Source organism: Meles meles, chromosome 19, assembly GCF_922984935.1.
Source record: "Meles meles chromosome 19, mMelMel3.1 paternal haplotype, whole genome shotgun sequence".
NCBI classification, from domain to species: domain Eukaryota; kingdom Metazoa; phylum Chordata; class Mammalia; order Carnivora; family Mustelidae; genus Meles; species Meles meles.
This window is the reverse complement of record NC_060084.1, coordinates 16,344,803-16,360,953: the sequence shown is the minus strand read 5'-3', so window position 1 is coordinate 16,360,953 and position 16,151 is coordinate 16,344,803. Positions and strand designations below refer to the sequence as shown.

Genomic DNA, 16,151 nt, shown 5'->3' with positions numbered 1-16,151 from the left:
TCATGTTACATGAATACAGAAGAAGAAACTTGATAGGAAATAACTTTTTTTAAATCACTGAAAATGAAGACCCTAAAATATGAAAAATAGTTTTTATCTGTTCATTAAGAAAATGGTAGTTTAAGAAAAAAAGAAAGAAAATGGTAGTTTAGGTGATCATAGGATAGAAACTAGAAGATGGAATATCAGGAAATAGGGTATTTGGAGTAGAAAATATTGCAGAAAAAATGACTTTTAGTTAAAGTGGTACAACATTCTGGTAGTGATAAGGAAAATAAGATAGATTTTTGTTTGTTTTGTTTTCCCTCACTGAGATTTTGGGGCTAGAAACAAGAATTAATATCATATGATTGGGTAGAATCAATCAAGATAGATGATTTGCTCATTCATTCACAATATTCATTCCTTCATTCTAATTGCATAGACAGAAATGCTGGGGAAGGGCGCCTGGGTGGCTCAGTCGGTTAGGCGGCTGCCTTCAGCTCAAGTCATGATCCCAGGGTCCTGGGATCAAGTCCCACATTGGGTTCCCTTTTCAGCAGAAAGCCTGCTTCTCCCTCTACCTCTGCCTGCCACTCTGACTATTTCTGCTCTCTCTCTGTCAAATAAATAAATAATCTTTAGAAAAAGAAAAGAAATTCTGGGGAAAGGATTTCTCTTTTCAGCCAGCTATTCTATTTTTTTTAATTTTTTATTTATTTCTTATTTTTTTATAAACATATAATGTATTTTTATCCCCAGGGGTACAGGTCTGTGAATCGCCAGGTTTACACATTTCACAGCACTCACCGTAGCACATACCCTCCCCAATGTCCATAAGCCCCCTCCTCCACTCCCAACCCCCCCTCCCCCCAGGAACCCTCGGTTTGTTTTGTGAGATTAAGAGTCACTTATGGTTTGTCTCCCTCCCGATCCCATCTTGTTTCATGTATTCTTCTCCTATCCCCCTAACCCCCCATGTTGCATCTCCACGTCCTCATATCAGGGAGATCATATGATAGTTGTCTTTCTCCGATTGACTTATTTCACTAAGCATGATACCCTCTAGTTCCATCCACGTCGTCGCAAATGGCAAGATTTCATTTCTTTTGATGGCTGCATAGTATTGCATTGTGTATATATACCACATCTTCTTTATCCATTCATCTGTTGATGGACATCTAGGTTCTTTCCATAGTTTCAGCCAGCTATTCTGTTCAAGATCTACCTTTAACCAATCTTGGCTATACTAATCATGTCATAACCTAATAGAAATATAATTTCTTTTCTGTAAAAACTGAGGGTTATGCTGAATATTTTCATCACTTCTACCTCTAAAGTTCTGTGCTTTTTATGTGAATTTTAGGTTAATCTCACAAAACTACATTTATTCGGTTCATACTTCTTGGCCTGCTCTCTTATATTTAATCTCTCCTTTCTTTTTTCACACATAATATCTATGTCTGGTACTGATTGGTTATTTATGTACTTGCAGTCTACCTCACTGGACTATAAGCTATTTGAAAACAGACACAGGTCACTTTAGTGTCTGTACCAATGAACACAAAACGGATTAGTGGTGACAAAATTAGGTTTTTCTTTTTCAAAACAAACTTCTGAACTACCTCGTAATGCAAGGTCTATGCAGAAATAACACTGAAGTTAGGAACTCTGTTTACTATGTTACTGTGCCTGGCACATAATTGGCATTTCAATACTGTGCTTAATTTAAAAAAATTACTGTGCTTAATAAATGAGCATATGGGGGGGCACCTGGGTGGCTCAGTCACTAAGTGGCTGCCTTCAGCTCAGGTCCTGATCCCAGGACCCTGGGATTGAGCCCATTGTCAGGCTCCCTGCTTGGCAGGAAGCCTGCTTATCCCTCTCCCACTCCCCCTACTTGTGGTCCCTCTCTCGCTGTGTCTTTCTCTGTTAAATAAATAAAATCTTATAAACAAACAAATAAATAAGCAAGCAAGTCATCATTTATTAACTGTCTTTTCAAGATTAAAAGCACAATATAGATAAAATAATATATTCTACTTATTTCTTTTTGATGATAGATTATTATATGCATTGATAAGTACATGGTTATTTTAGTTTAAAATATTAAACTATTATATATATTATATATAATATATTTATATATATTATTATAGTTAAAGTATAAGGTTATATGATATGGTTAGCTGTTAGGCAGTGAAGAGATGTTTATTCAGTACTGGTTTTGTAAACAGTCAGTTAAATTTTAAGTGTATGTACATTACAGCATATGGCTCTGATAGCACACACTAGGCTGCAGATAATTTCCTTATGTTTCTTAGACTCTGCACCTGGCTATCTCTTTTCTCTCTCTTCCTCTCTCCATTAATGTTCTCTTCACCCTGTTTCAGCTCTGAAACCCCATGCTGCCTACTTCCCCCACTATCCCCATAGATACCCTCCTCACCCAAGTAGGGTTCTGACAGCAGCCCTGGGTCCTCTTCATACCTCTCTTTGACTCTGTCCAAACTCCACAGTTCTTAAAGCTCTATTGAAAAAGCATTCTTATAAGATCTTTGAAATTGTAAATAGCCATAAATGTTTTACTCAATAGTTTATGTCATAGATATGACATTGAAAGTCTTATTCTTGTAGGACAGACTTTAGTCATAGCTTCAGTAAATTCAGAATCTAGATAACCAAAATGGTTAGTTGAATAGTATATTCCATTCTGTATTTCTTTTCTTTTTTTTTTTTTTAAGGTTTTATTTGAGAGAGAGCGAGAGCACAAGCAAGGGAACCAGCAGGCAGAGGGAGATGGAGAAGCAGGCTCCCTGGTGAGCAAGGAGCCTGATGTGGGACTGGATCCCAGGACCCCGGGATTATGGCCTGAGTGGAAGACAATTGCTTAACCAGCTGAGCCACCCAGGCATCCTCCATTCTGTATTTCATAAGCGTTTAGAAGTTACTATGAAAATAATTGTGAAGTTTTTAGGGAAAAGTACTATGTACTAGAAAAAATATGTGTTATATTAAAATGCTTGTGGTTAAATGCTTATTTATATGATATTATATATATTTATATTATGTAAAAGCATTATATTAAAATGCTTGTCAAATTAGTTTTCTAATTTCAGAATTGATATAATCTATACTGCTGTTTAAATTTAAAATACCTTAAAATACTAGATTTAGGAAAACAGTAATAAAATATAGTCAGGAAGAAGTGATTTGATTAAGTAAATATGTGACAGCAAACTATTAATTGACTTAAACTTAGATGAGAAAAATTCATTCAAAAAGAGCCTCACCTACTAGTTATTCATAACTTCATAATCTTTTCGAAACCAAATATCCAGTAGACCTGCAGCCCGTACATTTTTCCAGTGGAGATGCCAAGTATGATGACTGTCAAGCCTGAAGTGTTTATAACAGAATGAATGTTGTCTCTTTTCAATGCAGAACTGTGTTGGCACAGTGGAGTTGCCAGGCATTTTGTTGTAGAATGTCTGACATGAAACCATAGCCGTGGGATTCACTGGCTTTTTGAGATAGTTAATAGAGGGATGGAAAGATAAGGCAATTAGTTCCCAAGCCATTTGCAAGGAGTTTTTGAAAGTCTTTTAATTCTGAGGTGCTATACTAGCTTTGTATTTACCCAATTTTAAAAATAAGGTACAAATGTTTTAAAATGGATTTTTCAGTATTATAGTATTTGCATCTGATATAGGGAGCAGTCATTATTTGAATAACTAATATCTGTGCTGAGTCATTAGTTTATTTTTTGTTAAAATTTAAAGCATTCCCAGAACAAAGTAATACCCTTTTTACCACAGGTATTTACATTTATGGCTGCTTGCTTGATAGTTAAAAAGAAACGATTTATTTCAAATTTATTTCCTTTCCTCCTATCTTTTTAACATTCATCTCTGCATGCAGTTAAGTCTGTAGTATTAGTTGTGTACAACTTTTATTTATTTTGTTACCTGTAAGTAAGAAAGCTTTCAGAAAAATCATAAAAAAGTAAGTGGACTCTCTAACAAATTTGGTCTTTAGTTTCTGACCCTAATGCAATTGAACATTGAACGCTAGCTGTCATGTCAAGAAGGGTTAGGTAAGGACACAAATTCCAACAAAGGACTGATAAGTTGCAGAGTTCTTTTTAGCAGATAATTTTATAGCAACTCTTTGAAGCTACACACTATCCATGCATAATTTTTTTGTATTTACTGATTTCTTGTATTTTTTCATAAAAGAACATCTGTGAGCCCACTGTCCAGCCCAATTTATTTCAGTTCCTCCTCTGTCCTGTCTCCTTTCTCCTCATCAAAGGAAACCTTTGTCCTAATGAACTTTACATTTATCGTTCCTTTCTTTTCTTGTATCATGTTTGTTTTTCATTTTTTACTATTGCACAGTGTTCAGAGTCTTTATTTGTAAAACCTACCTCACAGGATTGTTTTGCAATTAAGTTTAAATGTATATAATGAGCTTTCCACAGTGCCAGAGCCATCCCCTAAAACTTAATAAATGATAGTTGTATTATTAATATTAGTTGCTGAGAGAGAGCAAGAAAAGCATGCCTTTTTTCAAGTGTTTCCTATGTTTATCTCCCTAGATCCTTTCTGGGGAAAGTGAGAGAGTGTGAGGGTTTGAAGTCTTTTCACCTTTTCCTGGGACTGAGCAACTTGCAGAATGAAACAGTAGAGAATGGGATTTGGATTATTAGCGGTTAGGGAACATTTTTCCCAACTGAGAAAATTAAAAAAAAAAAAAAAGCTACACCATTAAGTTACCAACTTTTCCCTTCTCTTTCACTGCATTGTGCCCTCAGGATATGATTTCTGTCTACTTTGAGTTTGACGCAGTATAGTGAAACAACTCATAGCCAGTGTTAAGAATAAAATACCAAATTGACCCAGAAAATAATCAGTGACATAAATGGATCAATTAGAGTCTACTGAATGACCTAGCAAACAAACCAGCCAGTCAGCCCATTTTTACATTGTTCTCCTTCCCACCCAACACTGGGAAACGCTGGTTTGCTTTCAGTATCTGAAAATAATTTAATTCCTCCATTTCTTCCTTCCTCCTAATGGCCCTAGGCTCTATAGTATTGCACCAACGTAAGACAAACTCTTGATCTTCTGAGCTTGTTTCCCTTTCTGCCTAGTTTTCATACACTTTTTCATATACTTATGTTAATAATTTCTGTTAACAGAGGTGCCTGGGTGGCTCAGTGGGCTAAAGCCCCTGCCTTAGGCTCAGGTTATGATCTCAGGGTCCTGGGATAGAGCCCCGTATTGGACTCTCTGCTTAGCAGGGAGCCTGCTTCCTCCTCTCTCTTTCCCTGCCTCTCTGCCTCCTTGTGATCTCTGTCTGTCAAATAAATAAATAAAATCTTAAAAAAAAATTCTTTCAACAAAGTTATTTGTTATAAGTAACGAATAACAAAAGTTACTAATAACAAAGTTATTTGTATCATACTAATAACAAAGTTACTTGTATTGTTACAGATAACAAAGTTGTTTGTTTATTTATTTATAAAGTTATTTCATACCTGTCCTAATTCTACTACAGGGATATTTAAGCAGTGAACTTACTTGGGATTTTGGTCAACTGAAATTCATAATGAACCATTAAGTGAGTTGGTTAAACATTAATGCATAAATTATTAGCAACATAAATAGAAAACATAGATAAGACATAGTCACTTCAATCCTGGCCGACCAGAGAAAGAATTCCTTAGAAAACAGTGCCTGGCTGGCTTAGTTGGTGGAGCATGGGACTCTTGACCTTGGTGTTGTAAGTTCAAGCCCCATGCTGGGCATAGAGTTTACTTAAAATAAAGGGCAGCTGGGTGGCTTAGTCAGTTGAGCATCCAACTGTTGATCTTGGTTCAGGTCTCGATCTCACAGTCATTTGAGTTCGAGCCCCACGTTGGGCTCCACACCTAGTATGGAGCCTATTTAAAATAAAAAGAAAAGAAAAAAGAAAACAAAAGCAAAATTATTTCTCAATTTAAAAAAAAGAGAAAGTGCCTTTCAGTACATTGTACAGGAACAATTTTTACCAGCTGTTACATTAATCCTAACTAAATTTCACTTATTCCTTTGGGTAGATATTCCAGTGTGGTATGATCTGTGATGAATTATGACACAAAATATCTCTCTCTTAAGCCTATGTTATTCGCAAATTTATCTCTTTAAGTTATTGATGTAGTAACCATCTCCTTCCAGGTTGAACCCATACATTTTTGGGTGCTGTTGCTCAGAGTCATCTGTTTTATTAAGCCTACCTTTCTTCATCGTGGTTATGAGAACTTTGTAAGATTTTCATCAGATATTTTACTGAATTTAGGATAACTGTATCTGTGGCATTTTCCTGACCTCTAATAGAAGAGCCTTAAAAAAGCAAATTAGATTAGTGTGCAGCTTGGCCTTCATAATTTCACTTTTCACAAATAGAAGCTATGTGAAGAGATATATTTATCCAGAGGTTTATTAGGAACAGTGAGAGACATATCTTGCTCTTGTGCAATTTCACTTGTACTTGTTCTATTTCTTTCTCTCTCTCTCTCTCCTTCTTTCTGGAAACTTCTTTATTGATATATAATTTACATATCATAAAATTAACTCATTTAAAATGTACAAATTCAGTAGTGGCTAGTTTATTTACAGAGTTGTGTAACTGTTATCATAATCCAATTTTAGAACATTTTTACCATCCCCAAAAGAAAACTGTGTCCATTCTCACTCTCTTCTTTAAAAAAAAAAAAGAAAGAAAGAAATCTAGAAGTGATTTTACTTTTGTTTTCTAATGAAGTCTTTCCTCAAGAAACTGCGTTTCCATTATGGATTTCCTGGTCTTGGTCTTCATAGTATGTGCTTATAAACCTAGAATTTCATTCCTTCCTTATTTAACTAGTTGAAAAGATAACACAAGGAAAATAGATAAAATGTCTTAACATGAAGTGGTTAGTACCAACTTAGGACTATTTTTCAATTTTGTGGATTTATTTTATTTTATTTTTTATTTTTTAAGATTTTATTTATTTATTTGACAGAGAGATACACAGCGAGAGAGGGAATACAAGCAGGGGAAGTGGGGGAGGGAGAAGCAGGCTTCCCACTGAACAGGGGGCCCGATGTAGGACTCAATCCCAGGACCCTGGGATCATGACTTGAGCCGAAGGCAGACGCTTAATGACTGAGCCACCCAGGCACCACTCAATTTCGTGGATTTTAAAGTATCTATGGTCTTGTTCAGGAGTTCTTTCATTGGGTAGTGGATACTGTAAAACTGTAATTTGGATTGAATTTAGGAGTAAATGACTTTAGTATTAACAGCATAATTTACATTCCTTTAATCTTTTCATGTCTTATGGGAAGCAGATTTAAGAGTAAGGCCAGTATATGTGGTTGGGTTGTACAATTATAGCTTGGGGAGAGTTTCTTCAAGATAATGGGGTAAAAGGAAAATTCAAATGAGGATTTAAGTCTTAGAGAGATTGTTTGGAGTAACAGAGGCAACCCAGTTATGTTTGAAATCAGAGCCTATGATGGTAATGACTGTATTAACTGCTTCTTCCCTTGGGTAGATATGATAAAATTTCTGACTTCTTTAATTTCTGAACACTTGAGTCAGTTACTCAGAAAATACCTTTGATGAAGGAATGAGTCCATGCTTTCTACACCTTCTAGTTCACTTTGCATGTTACTTTGTTTTGGGGGGTAGATTGTGTGGAGAGCTAAGATATAATAAGTTCTATATTTAATTACTTTACAGTGTATTTTTATTAACATTGCTTTTATACCTCTCATATAGATTCAATTTTATGCACTTCTTTGGGAAAGGTAGAGTGTTTCAGCCCACACAGTTTTGTTTTGTTTTGACTTATTTAATTTAATAATTAAAGAAGTGGAGAAATACTTCCTAAACTAGTAAAGTGCTGTCAGTGATGGGCTATTACTAGGACTTTTTTTTTTTCCTGATGGAAATATATTTTGATAGATCCTTTCTCTTTTCATCTAAGCTGTTTTTATTTTCATATTTCCTTTTGGTTTGTTTGGACAAAAAGGAAGGACTTGAGTATGTTTCTCTTTTATGCATAAGGAAGTCTTATTTTCAGCATGTATTGAGAAAGATTATTGTTTTAAAACCAATATCCTATGATAGTGTCATTTCTGTTTCAATTAGGTTCTCCAAGTGTGAGGTATTAGAGTTTTTCAAAAGACAATTTTCAGTTGATTCTGTGCTGCGAGTAAAGATCATTTAATTGTAAAACTTCTAGTTTTAGCTTTCTTTCAGGCCATTCTTCCTTACACCTATCCATGTCAAAGTTGGTATACATAATTCAAAGATTAATTGGAAGGATCAAAGTATTTATATATTCAGTGATCAGTAAACTAAAAGTATTGTTTGTTATCAAGGATAAAATGTCTTAGAGAGCTACCTTTGTTTTTTTAATCCCTCATGCAAATGGTTAATAGTCTTTTATATTTGTTGGAATGTTGGATTTCTTGCAATACTGGGCAAGTTCCTTAAACTCTCTGTCTCCGTTCTTTTGAAAATGAGCATATGATTCTAAGAGGGTGTTAGAAGTTCCTTCCAACATTGATTCTACCACCTTTACAAGATATTTTGAGAATTAATTTGTGCCCCAACCCATACAATCATAACTATAAAATAATTTTTAAAATAGTAGAAATAAGCATAAATTTATGGAAAGTGATTATAAAGTACCCTAAAAAGATTTATGAACACAATAAAAGATAGGGATGCCTGGGTGGCTCAGTCGGTTAAGCGTCTGCCTTCAGCTCAGGTCATGATCCCAGGGTCATTGGATAGAGGTACCCATCTTACCGCATTGGGCTCCTTGCTCAGCAGGGAGCCTACTTCTCCCAGTGCCTGACACTCCCCCTGCTTGCGCTTTCTCTCCTTTCTCTCTCTCTCTCTGACAAACAAATAAATAAAATCTTAAAAAAACAAACAGATGTAATTATAGTCTAATTTAGGCATTTATCCTTTCTGATTTAAGAGTATCCTATACTTGCACCTTTCCAGAGTTTGGAGATAGCTCAGAATAAAAATATAATATTTCCTTGAGCTATGACTTTCCTTGTTTAGCTTTTTGGGGGAGAGAAAAATGCATTATGATAGTGAATTAAACTATAATGTGCTGGGTAGAAGAGTAAGGCTAGACTAGTGGTCTCATTGGAGAAGCCATTTTATTTATTTATTTATTTATTTATTTTTAAAAAGATTTTATTTTATTTTTTTTTAAGATTTTATTTGTTTATTTGACAGAGATCACAAGTAGATAGAGAGGCAGGCACAGAGAGAGAGAGAGGGAAGCAGGCTCCCTGCTGAGCAGAGAGCCCAATGCGGGACTCGATCCCAGGACCCTGGGATCATGACCTGAGCCAAAGGCAGCGGCTTAACCCACTGGGCCACCCAGGCGCCCCGATTTTATTTTATTTATTTGACACAGAGAGAGATCACAAGTAGGCAGAGAGGCAGACAGAGAGAGAGAGGGAAGCAGACTCCCTGCTGAGCAGAGAGCCCGATGCGGGGCTCTATCCCAGGACCCTGAGACCATGACCCGAGCCGAAGGCAGAGGCTTAACCCTCTGAGCCACCCAGGCGCCTCTGGAGAAGCCATTTTAAAGCTGATAAGAGTATGATAAGTTACACTCTTATTATTACAAAGAAAGAGATTATACCATTTTGGGTTATTTGACATTTACTATATTTTGTCTGAGTTTATTTAGTTCTAAAATTTAATAGCCTTAGCATCTTTAATATAAAGGAAGAGACCAAGAAGAAAACAGGGGACAGAACTAATGGAAAATTCACTCTTCAGTAAAATTGAATAAAAAAAAAATTGCTAATAATTCTTTACAACAGTAGTTATATGGAGTTCTTTTTATGTGTGTGTATGAATAATATAGTTTTCCACCTGAGTGAAAAGACCTATTAATTTCATGTTCATGTATTAGGTTATTGACTTACACTCTTTTAAAATTTTTTTCTCCTTCCTCCTACAGAATCTGTCTATGATCTTCTCCCAAAGGAGTTACAGTTACCTCCATCTAGAGAAACATCTGTAGCATCAATGAGTCAGACAAGTGGTGGTGAGGCAGGCTCGCCTCCTCCAGCTGTAGTTGCTGCTGGTATGCATTTCATTTTATTTTATTAAAGAAAACTAGTGTATTATCTGGCCAACATGAACAGTGCTGGCAAAGTTCATATCAAAAAGAGTGTGATTTGAGGGTTTTTTTAAAGAGGTTTAAAAATATACTTTTAACCTTAAAATATTTCAATATACATTTCTTAATATAATTCTTATTTCTTAAAATTTCACATTGGCACAACTGTTAGTGCCATTTATTTTCTAGGAGCTTATCTTCAGCTGTGGAAATAAGCTTGAAGCTCTTTTCTTGACTGCACATAAAAAAGTTACATACCAAGCTATGGATAGAAAATTACATTTGAGTCCCTATTTAATTATTATTTTTTAAAATTTGCTGAAAGAGAAGAATGTTTTATTTTGTATAATCTGAAAAAGGACTCAAGCACTCATGTCTCTTTTCTATTGTCGCGTGTTATTATAACCTTTTCCCTACATTTAAAAACATGTAACTTTAGATTTCTTTTAAATTCAGTTGAAAGTAATGGAAGATTCGAATGTAATATTTATGTAAAGACATTTTGTAATATCAATGAAAAAGTATGGAAAATAATATTTGAAGTTTATCAAGTTAATTTTTGCTCAGCTCTCAAATCATACACTTTGTATAAAATTGGTTCCTTTTTTTAATGAACCAGAATAAAAGATTGATGGATAAACTAATAGAAAAAAGTCTTGATTATTGGTAAATTAATGAGTGCATTCAATAATATTAGATTGCCCAACTGTATTTCTTTTTTTAGTTGGGTTTTAAACACTGCTAAGTGTGTTCGGTTTAAAAAAGAAAAGGACAAAAATTATACTCTGAAGTTTTATCCTTCTAAGTAGAGGTTTTTTATCCAATGATACCTCTCATCTTTTAAATGGTACTTAAAAGCCATCACAGTGTTGTTTTCAGTAAATTCATTTTACTTCAAAAAGAACAGTGAAGTGGAAGGTTGTGGTTTAAATAAGGATTTGGTACTGTGCTAGAACTTCATATATTTCTCTTGTATGCATTAACCTATGTACCATTAACCTTGTGTACAGATCTTTTCCCCGAGCTATATACTCAGTATACAGCCTTCCTGATTGAGGGCAGGAAAACTTTAAACATAGCAAAGAAACTTATCAGCCCTGCTCACTGTTCATGTGTTGCCAGACATTTTCTAACAGATTCTGTGGATTTAACTGTGATCTTTTTTAGTAATCAAATTGTTAAGAAGACCTGGTTTTACTTTATATCTACTGGGTTCTAAAATGTCCCTGAATATTTTTTCTGGAATTTAAAATTTTAAATATTGTTTAAAAATTGTATCAAATGATAAAATAAGGGAAAAAAAGATTTTAAATGAAATATTTCACTTTAAATCCACAAGTAGAAATTGACTAACTGATTTCTTTTGTATCTTTTGAGATTATTTTTTGTAGACTTATTGAATCTATATAGAACTAAAAGTCTGTTTCTTCTGTGCTTTTTAACATCTGTTGACAGTAGATCCAGTTCCTTTTAAAAGCTGAAAAAATGTCAGCGAGGTTTGGAAAAGAACGCTTCCTTTTAAATAATACCAAACTCAATTTCAAGTTTGTATATATAGATATTGAAATTTCTTGAATTTGGGTCACTAATAGAATGTTGATCCTCCCTTCTTCCCTCTATTTATTTGAGACAATCCTCTCCAGATAAATTAGATTGAAAAGCACGAGTTGAAAAATCATGAAAATAGGAGAATTGACCAAAGGAAGTATTCTGAAGTAATTAATTCTGAGTAGATTGAGAAGTTATTGACATTCTAAGGAAGGTGAAGAGTGTAAGGAGGTAACATTGACAGCTTTCTTTTATTCACATACAGAAAGTTTCTTTCTGTTTTCTTTGTGAAGAAAAACAAAAAGTTGTTTTCTAACAAAAACCAAGTTATTTGTAATTTTTTTCCTTAAATTTACTTTTAGTAACCAATATAATCTTATTCTAGGATTCTGTCTTATTAGTAGAATAGTGTTTGTCATATAACATTATAGGTAAGAGAGTTTAAATTACAGAATATTATAGGGAAATCAATTAGTACTTATCTTTATAGTATTGCTTTTTTATTTGACATATGAATATCTTCAGTGACATAACTATCAAAAGGTTTTGGAGTGAATTGCCATTTATTCAGTGTTTCCTGGCCAAAAAACGTGATGTCTAGGGAAAGGCACATTAATTTAGACTTCTGTGAGTTTTATTCTTAATCTCTACATTTGCTGTTTAAATATGAAATGCATAAAAATGATGACTCTTGATGTAGTTAATTCTTCAGAGTTTTGAAGGAGCCGGATTGGCTGCTATCAGGTATGAGGGCCTGGTGGGAACAGACTTCTAGTTCTGCTATAAAGGTTTGTGTTTCACAAGTTCTAAATCAATTTAAATTTTAAAATTTAGAGGCTGGGCATATAGGTTTTCATGTACAGTCTTTATTAATTATTTAAAATGTGTTTCTCAGATTCACCAATCTAGATTTTTTTCCCTTCACATATTACTAAGGGAATGAGTAAACATGATGCTGCTAATCCACAATTCAGAATATTGGATAAGAGTATCTCAAACCTTTTTCTGCCTCTGCACTATTCATACTTTTTCATACTCCCATCAGTAACATCATTTTATCGGGTAAGTTCCAGGTTGGGGCTGGGGGAAAGAGGGCTTACTTCTACACAACTCCTCCCCTCTCCATGGGCCAAGTGTCAAAATGTGGGAGATACAGTTGAGAATCACCAGTCTGAAATTTGTACTCCTTCTCATTTTTTGAAGACCTCTGCTTTTTTCCCATTAGAAGGGTAGTTAAAAGTTTGAGGTTTAGAAAGGTAGTTAAGAGTTTGAGTTTCAGTATGTGAATGAATAAGTTTTAGAAGTATAGATTTTCTGAACAGTACTGTAGGTTCTCTGTAGTTAAGAAAGGGGCCATTTTCCTAACACAAGAAAGTTATCCAAATGAATTAATGGCATTTTTGACAAAATAAGGAGTTGCTCAAGAAATATATATTGTGAAAGGATTCTTTTTGTTTGTTTTTTAAGGGGTGAGAATCGTATAATTTAGGTTAAAAGATCTAAAATGCAAGTATTATTTAGAAGAACTAACAGTTACACCAGAGTTTGGGGAGTTTTTGCAAAGAGATATGGCAGGCATTTTTCTTAAATAACAGCTTTATTGATAAATAGCTTGTATAACCAATCACGTATTTTTAAAAATCTACTTATTGGGGTGCCTGGGTGGCTCAGTGGGTTAAAGCCTCTGCCTTCAGCTCAGGTCATGATCCCAGGCTCCTGGGATCGAGCCCTGCATGGGACTCTCTGCTCAGTGGGGAGCCTGCTTCCTCCTCTCTCTCTACCTGCCTCTCTGCCTACTTGTGATCTCTGTCTGTCAAATAAATAAATAAAATGTTAAAAAAAAAATCCACTTATATGTTTATAGTTCTTCATCCTTAGATTTACCTCATTTAATTAAAATAAGAAGTCTTCAGGTGCCTGGGTGGTCAGTGGGTTAAGCCTCTGCCTTCGGCTCAGGTCATGATCTCAAGGTCCTGGGATCCAGCCCCGCATCAGGCTGTCTGCTCAGCAGGGAGCCTGCCTCTCTGCCTACTTGTGATCTCTCTCTCTCTCTCTGTCAAATAAATCAGTCTCAGGGTACTGATCCTTGTGCACTTTTTAACCTGTACAGGTATACCCACAGATTAAGCATGTATAATAGAAATACCTGTTGAATATCTCCAGTAGTTAGATCACTGGAGGTTTTTAAAGGCTGTAATTTTAGTTTATAACTTTCTGTGAAGTGATCCATTTAACAAACTTTTCCGTTGGAAGAGAGAAACCTATTAAATAGTGCTTTGAATTTTATGCCACAGCAGTTTGTAAATCGCAAGTAGCTAACAGGTATTGCCTATACTGAAAGAACTTAATTGAGTCTTATTTATGTTGGAGGAGAGGATCCAAGAGAGCTACATTAATGTCCTGTTATCAAAGAACAGCTATGCTTTCATTTGTTTTAGACATCTTAATCATCTAATAAAATCATAAGAATTTCTAAACCATCCATAACAACAGAGCAGTACAAAAAAATGAGTTGAAGAAAATGTAAGTTACCATTTTTGAGTTCCTACTGCATAACAGAAATTGTGCTAAACAGTTTGCATATCATCATATGTCAGTTCTTCCAGGCATGAGAGACCTTTCTTCTTTCCTGCTGGGGTCTAAGTTTTTTCTTCTTGCCGTTGTACTTCAGGGAATTGTGTGCTATTATTTCACTTAGATAACAGTAGTTCCTGGACAAAGCAGTGTGTAAGATATTGAGTTGGAAAAGCCATCTACCCCTTTAATTCTGCAAGTTTCAAGATCTATAAAATTGGAATATGATTTCTAGGAGAACATTAAGTTTTAATAACAGTGATTCACAGCAACAGAATTACATAGTCCATTGAATTTATTATAGTTTATTTACTAGTGCTAGAAAGTATTTACAGTTATGTAATTTGTATTTTCTTGAGTTGAATACAGTTTGAGGAGCAAATTTACCTTTGATTGCTGTCCTAGGTTAACTAGGTAAACATATCGCAGAATTTTGGCCATTAATGTAATATAATACTCCTAAAATTAAACCCAAAGCTCATTAGCAGGAAAGGTGATTCGCCTATGTAACCTGTGTATTGATATTGTGAGCTAAAATGTGAGTTGATCTGGGTTATTCCATTTGGCTATTTCTACTTTTTCTAGAAAACTGGACCACTTCCAGAGGGAAGTAAGATTTTAGTCACAAAAAAGTTGCAAGTAGATTTAAAAATTCTACTCCTCATTCTGTCTTTTACTGAAATTATATTGTAAATTTAAAGGTATACATTTATACATATAGAAATATGTGTGTATACATAGATTTGTTTAACATCACATTATTAAAATGAAAAGCATTAGCAAACTTGGGATGTAATGATTAATTCAGAAACAAGTAAAAATTCAGGAGGCTATCTGTATATAATTTACCATTGACAAAAAGTACACATGCCTGTTGATTTATTCCTTAAATGTTTGCCTTTCTCTTGTCCTCGTGATAATTTTTAGAACTTTATAAATATTTTGATTTATTCTGTTTCTGATGGAAAAAGCACATTTTTATATTACCTGCGTCTGTAGATTAGCATTTTAAAACTGCTCAGTGGTTCTCAACCTTCAATGGACAAAATACATACACAAAATTGTTTCTATTTTTATGTGTTTTGTACAGTTTCACATTAATAAATTAATGGACAGAAGTGAGCTTACTTTCTTATATCACCAGTAAGATAATACCATAAGTAAAAGGTGTGGCCATACCAACTGCCATAAGTAATTGTTTTATAACAATTAGTTGTATAGAGGTGCCTGGATGGTTCAGTCTGTTAAGGTTAAGTGGTTGGCTTCAACTCAGGTTCTGATCTCAGAGTCATGTGATCGATTGGGCCCTGTATCAGGCTCCATGCTCAGTAGGGGAGTGTGCTGCTTCCTTTCCCTCCCCTGCTTGTGCTCTCTCTTTCTCAAATAAATAAAAATAAAATCTTAAAGGAAAAAAAAACAATTAGTTTTATAAATACAGTGAAGTTATATAAATATTAGTCCAGCTGGGGAAGAAGTGAGGAGACTGGATTAGGGTAGGGCACAGCAAAAGATTTCACCTGTTTCTGTTAACATTTCTTCTCTTAAAAATAAAATCAGGTGCCTGGGTGGCTCAGTTGGGTAAGTGGCTGTCTTCAGCTCAGGTCTTGATCCCAGGGTCCCAGGGTTGTGCCCCGCATCGGGCTTCCTGCCCAGTGAGGATCCTGCTTCTCCCACTGCTGCTCACCCCTGCATGTCCTCTCTTGCTCTCTCTGTGGAATAAATAAAATCTTAAAAAAATAAAATAAGGGCGTCTGGGTGGCTCAGTTGGTTAAGCGACTGCTTCAGTTCAGGTCATGATCCTGGAGTCCCAGGATTGAGTCCCGCATCCAGGCTCCCTGATCTGCAGGGAGTCTGCTTC

At 34.9% G+C, this 16,151-nt stretch overlaps 1 protein-coding gene across 3 annotated transcripts in view; it reads left to right on the top strand.

Moving 5' to 3' along the window:
* The window catches only part of NFAT5 (nuclear factor of activated T cells 5), a 116,880-nt gene that overhangs the window by 37,321 nt on the left and 63,408 nt on the right, over positions 1–16,151 (top strand). For 2 of the 3 annotated variants that reach the window (XM_045989606.1, XM_045989605.1), the window contains one exon: positions 10,010–10,135. In XM_045989606.1, coding sequence (XP_045845562.1) covers positions 10,010–10,135 — 126 coding nt within the window. Of the gene's footprint in view, positions 1–10,009; positions 10,136–16,151 lie in introns of those variants that run through there. The other variant, XM_045989607.1, reaches the window with a different exon arrangement.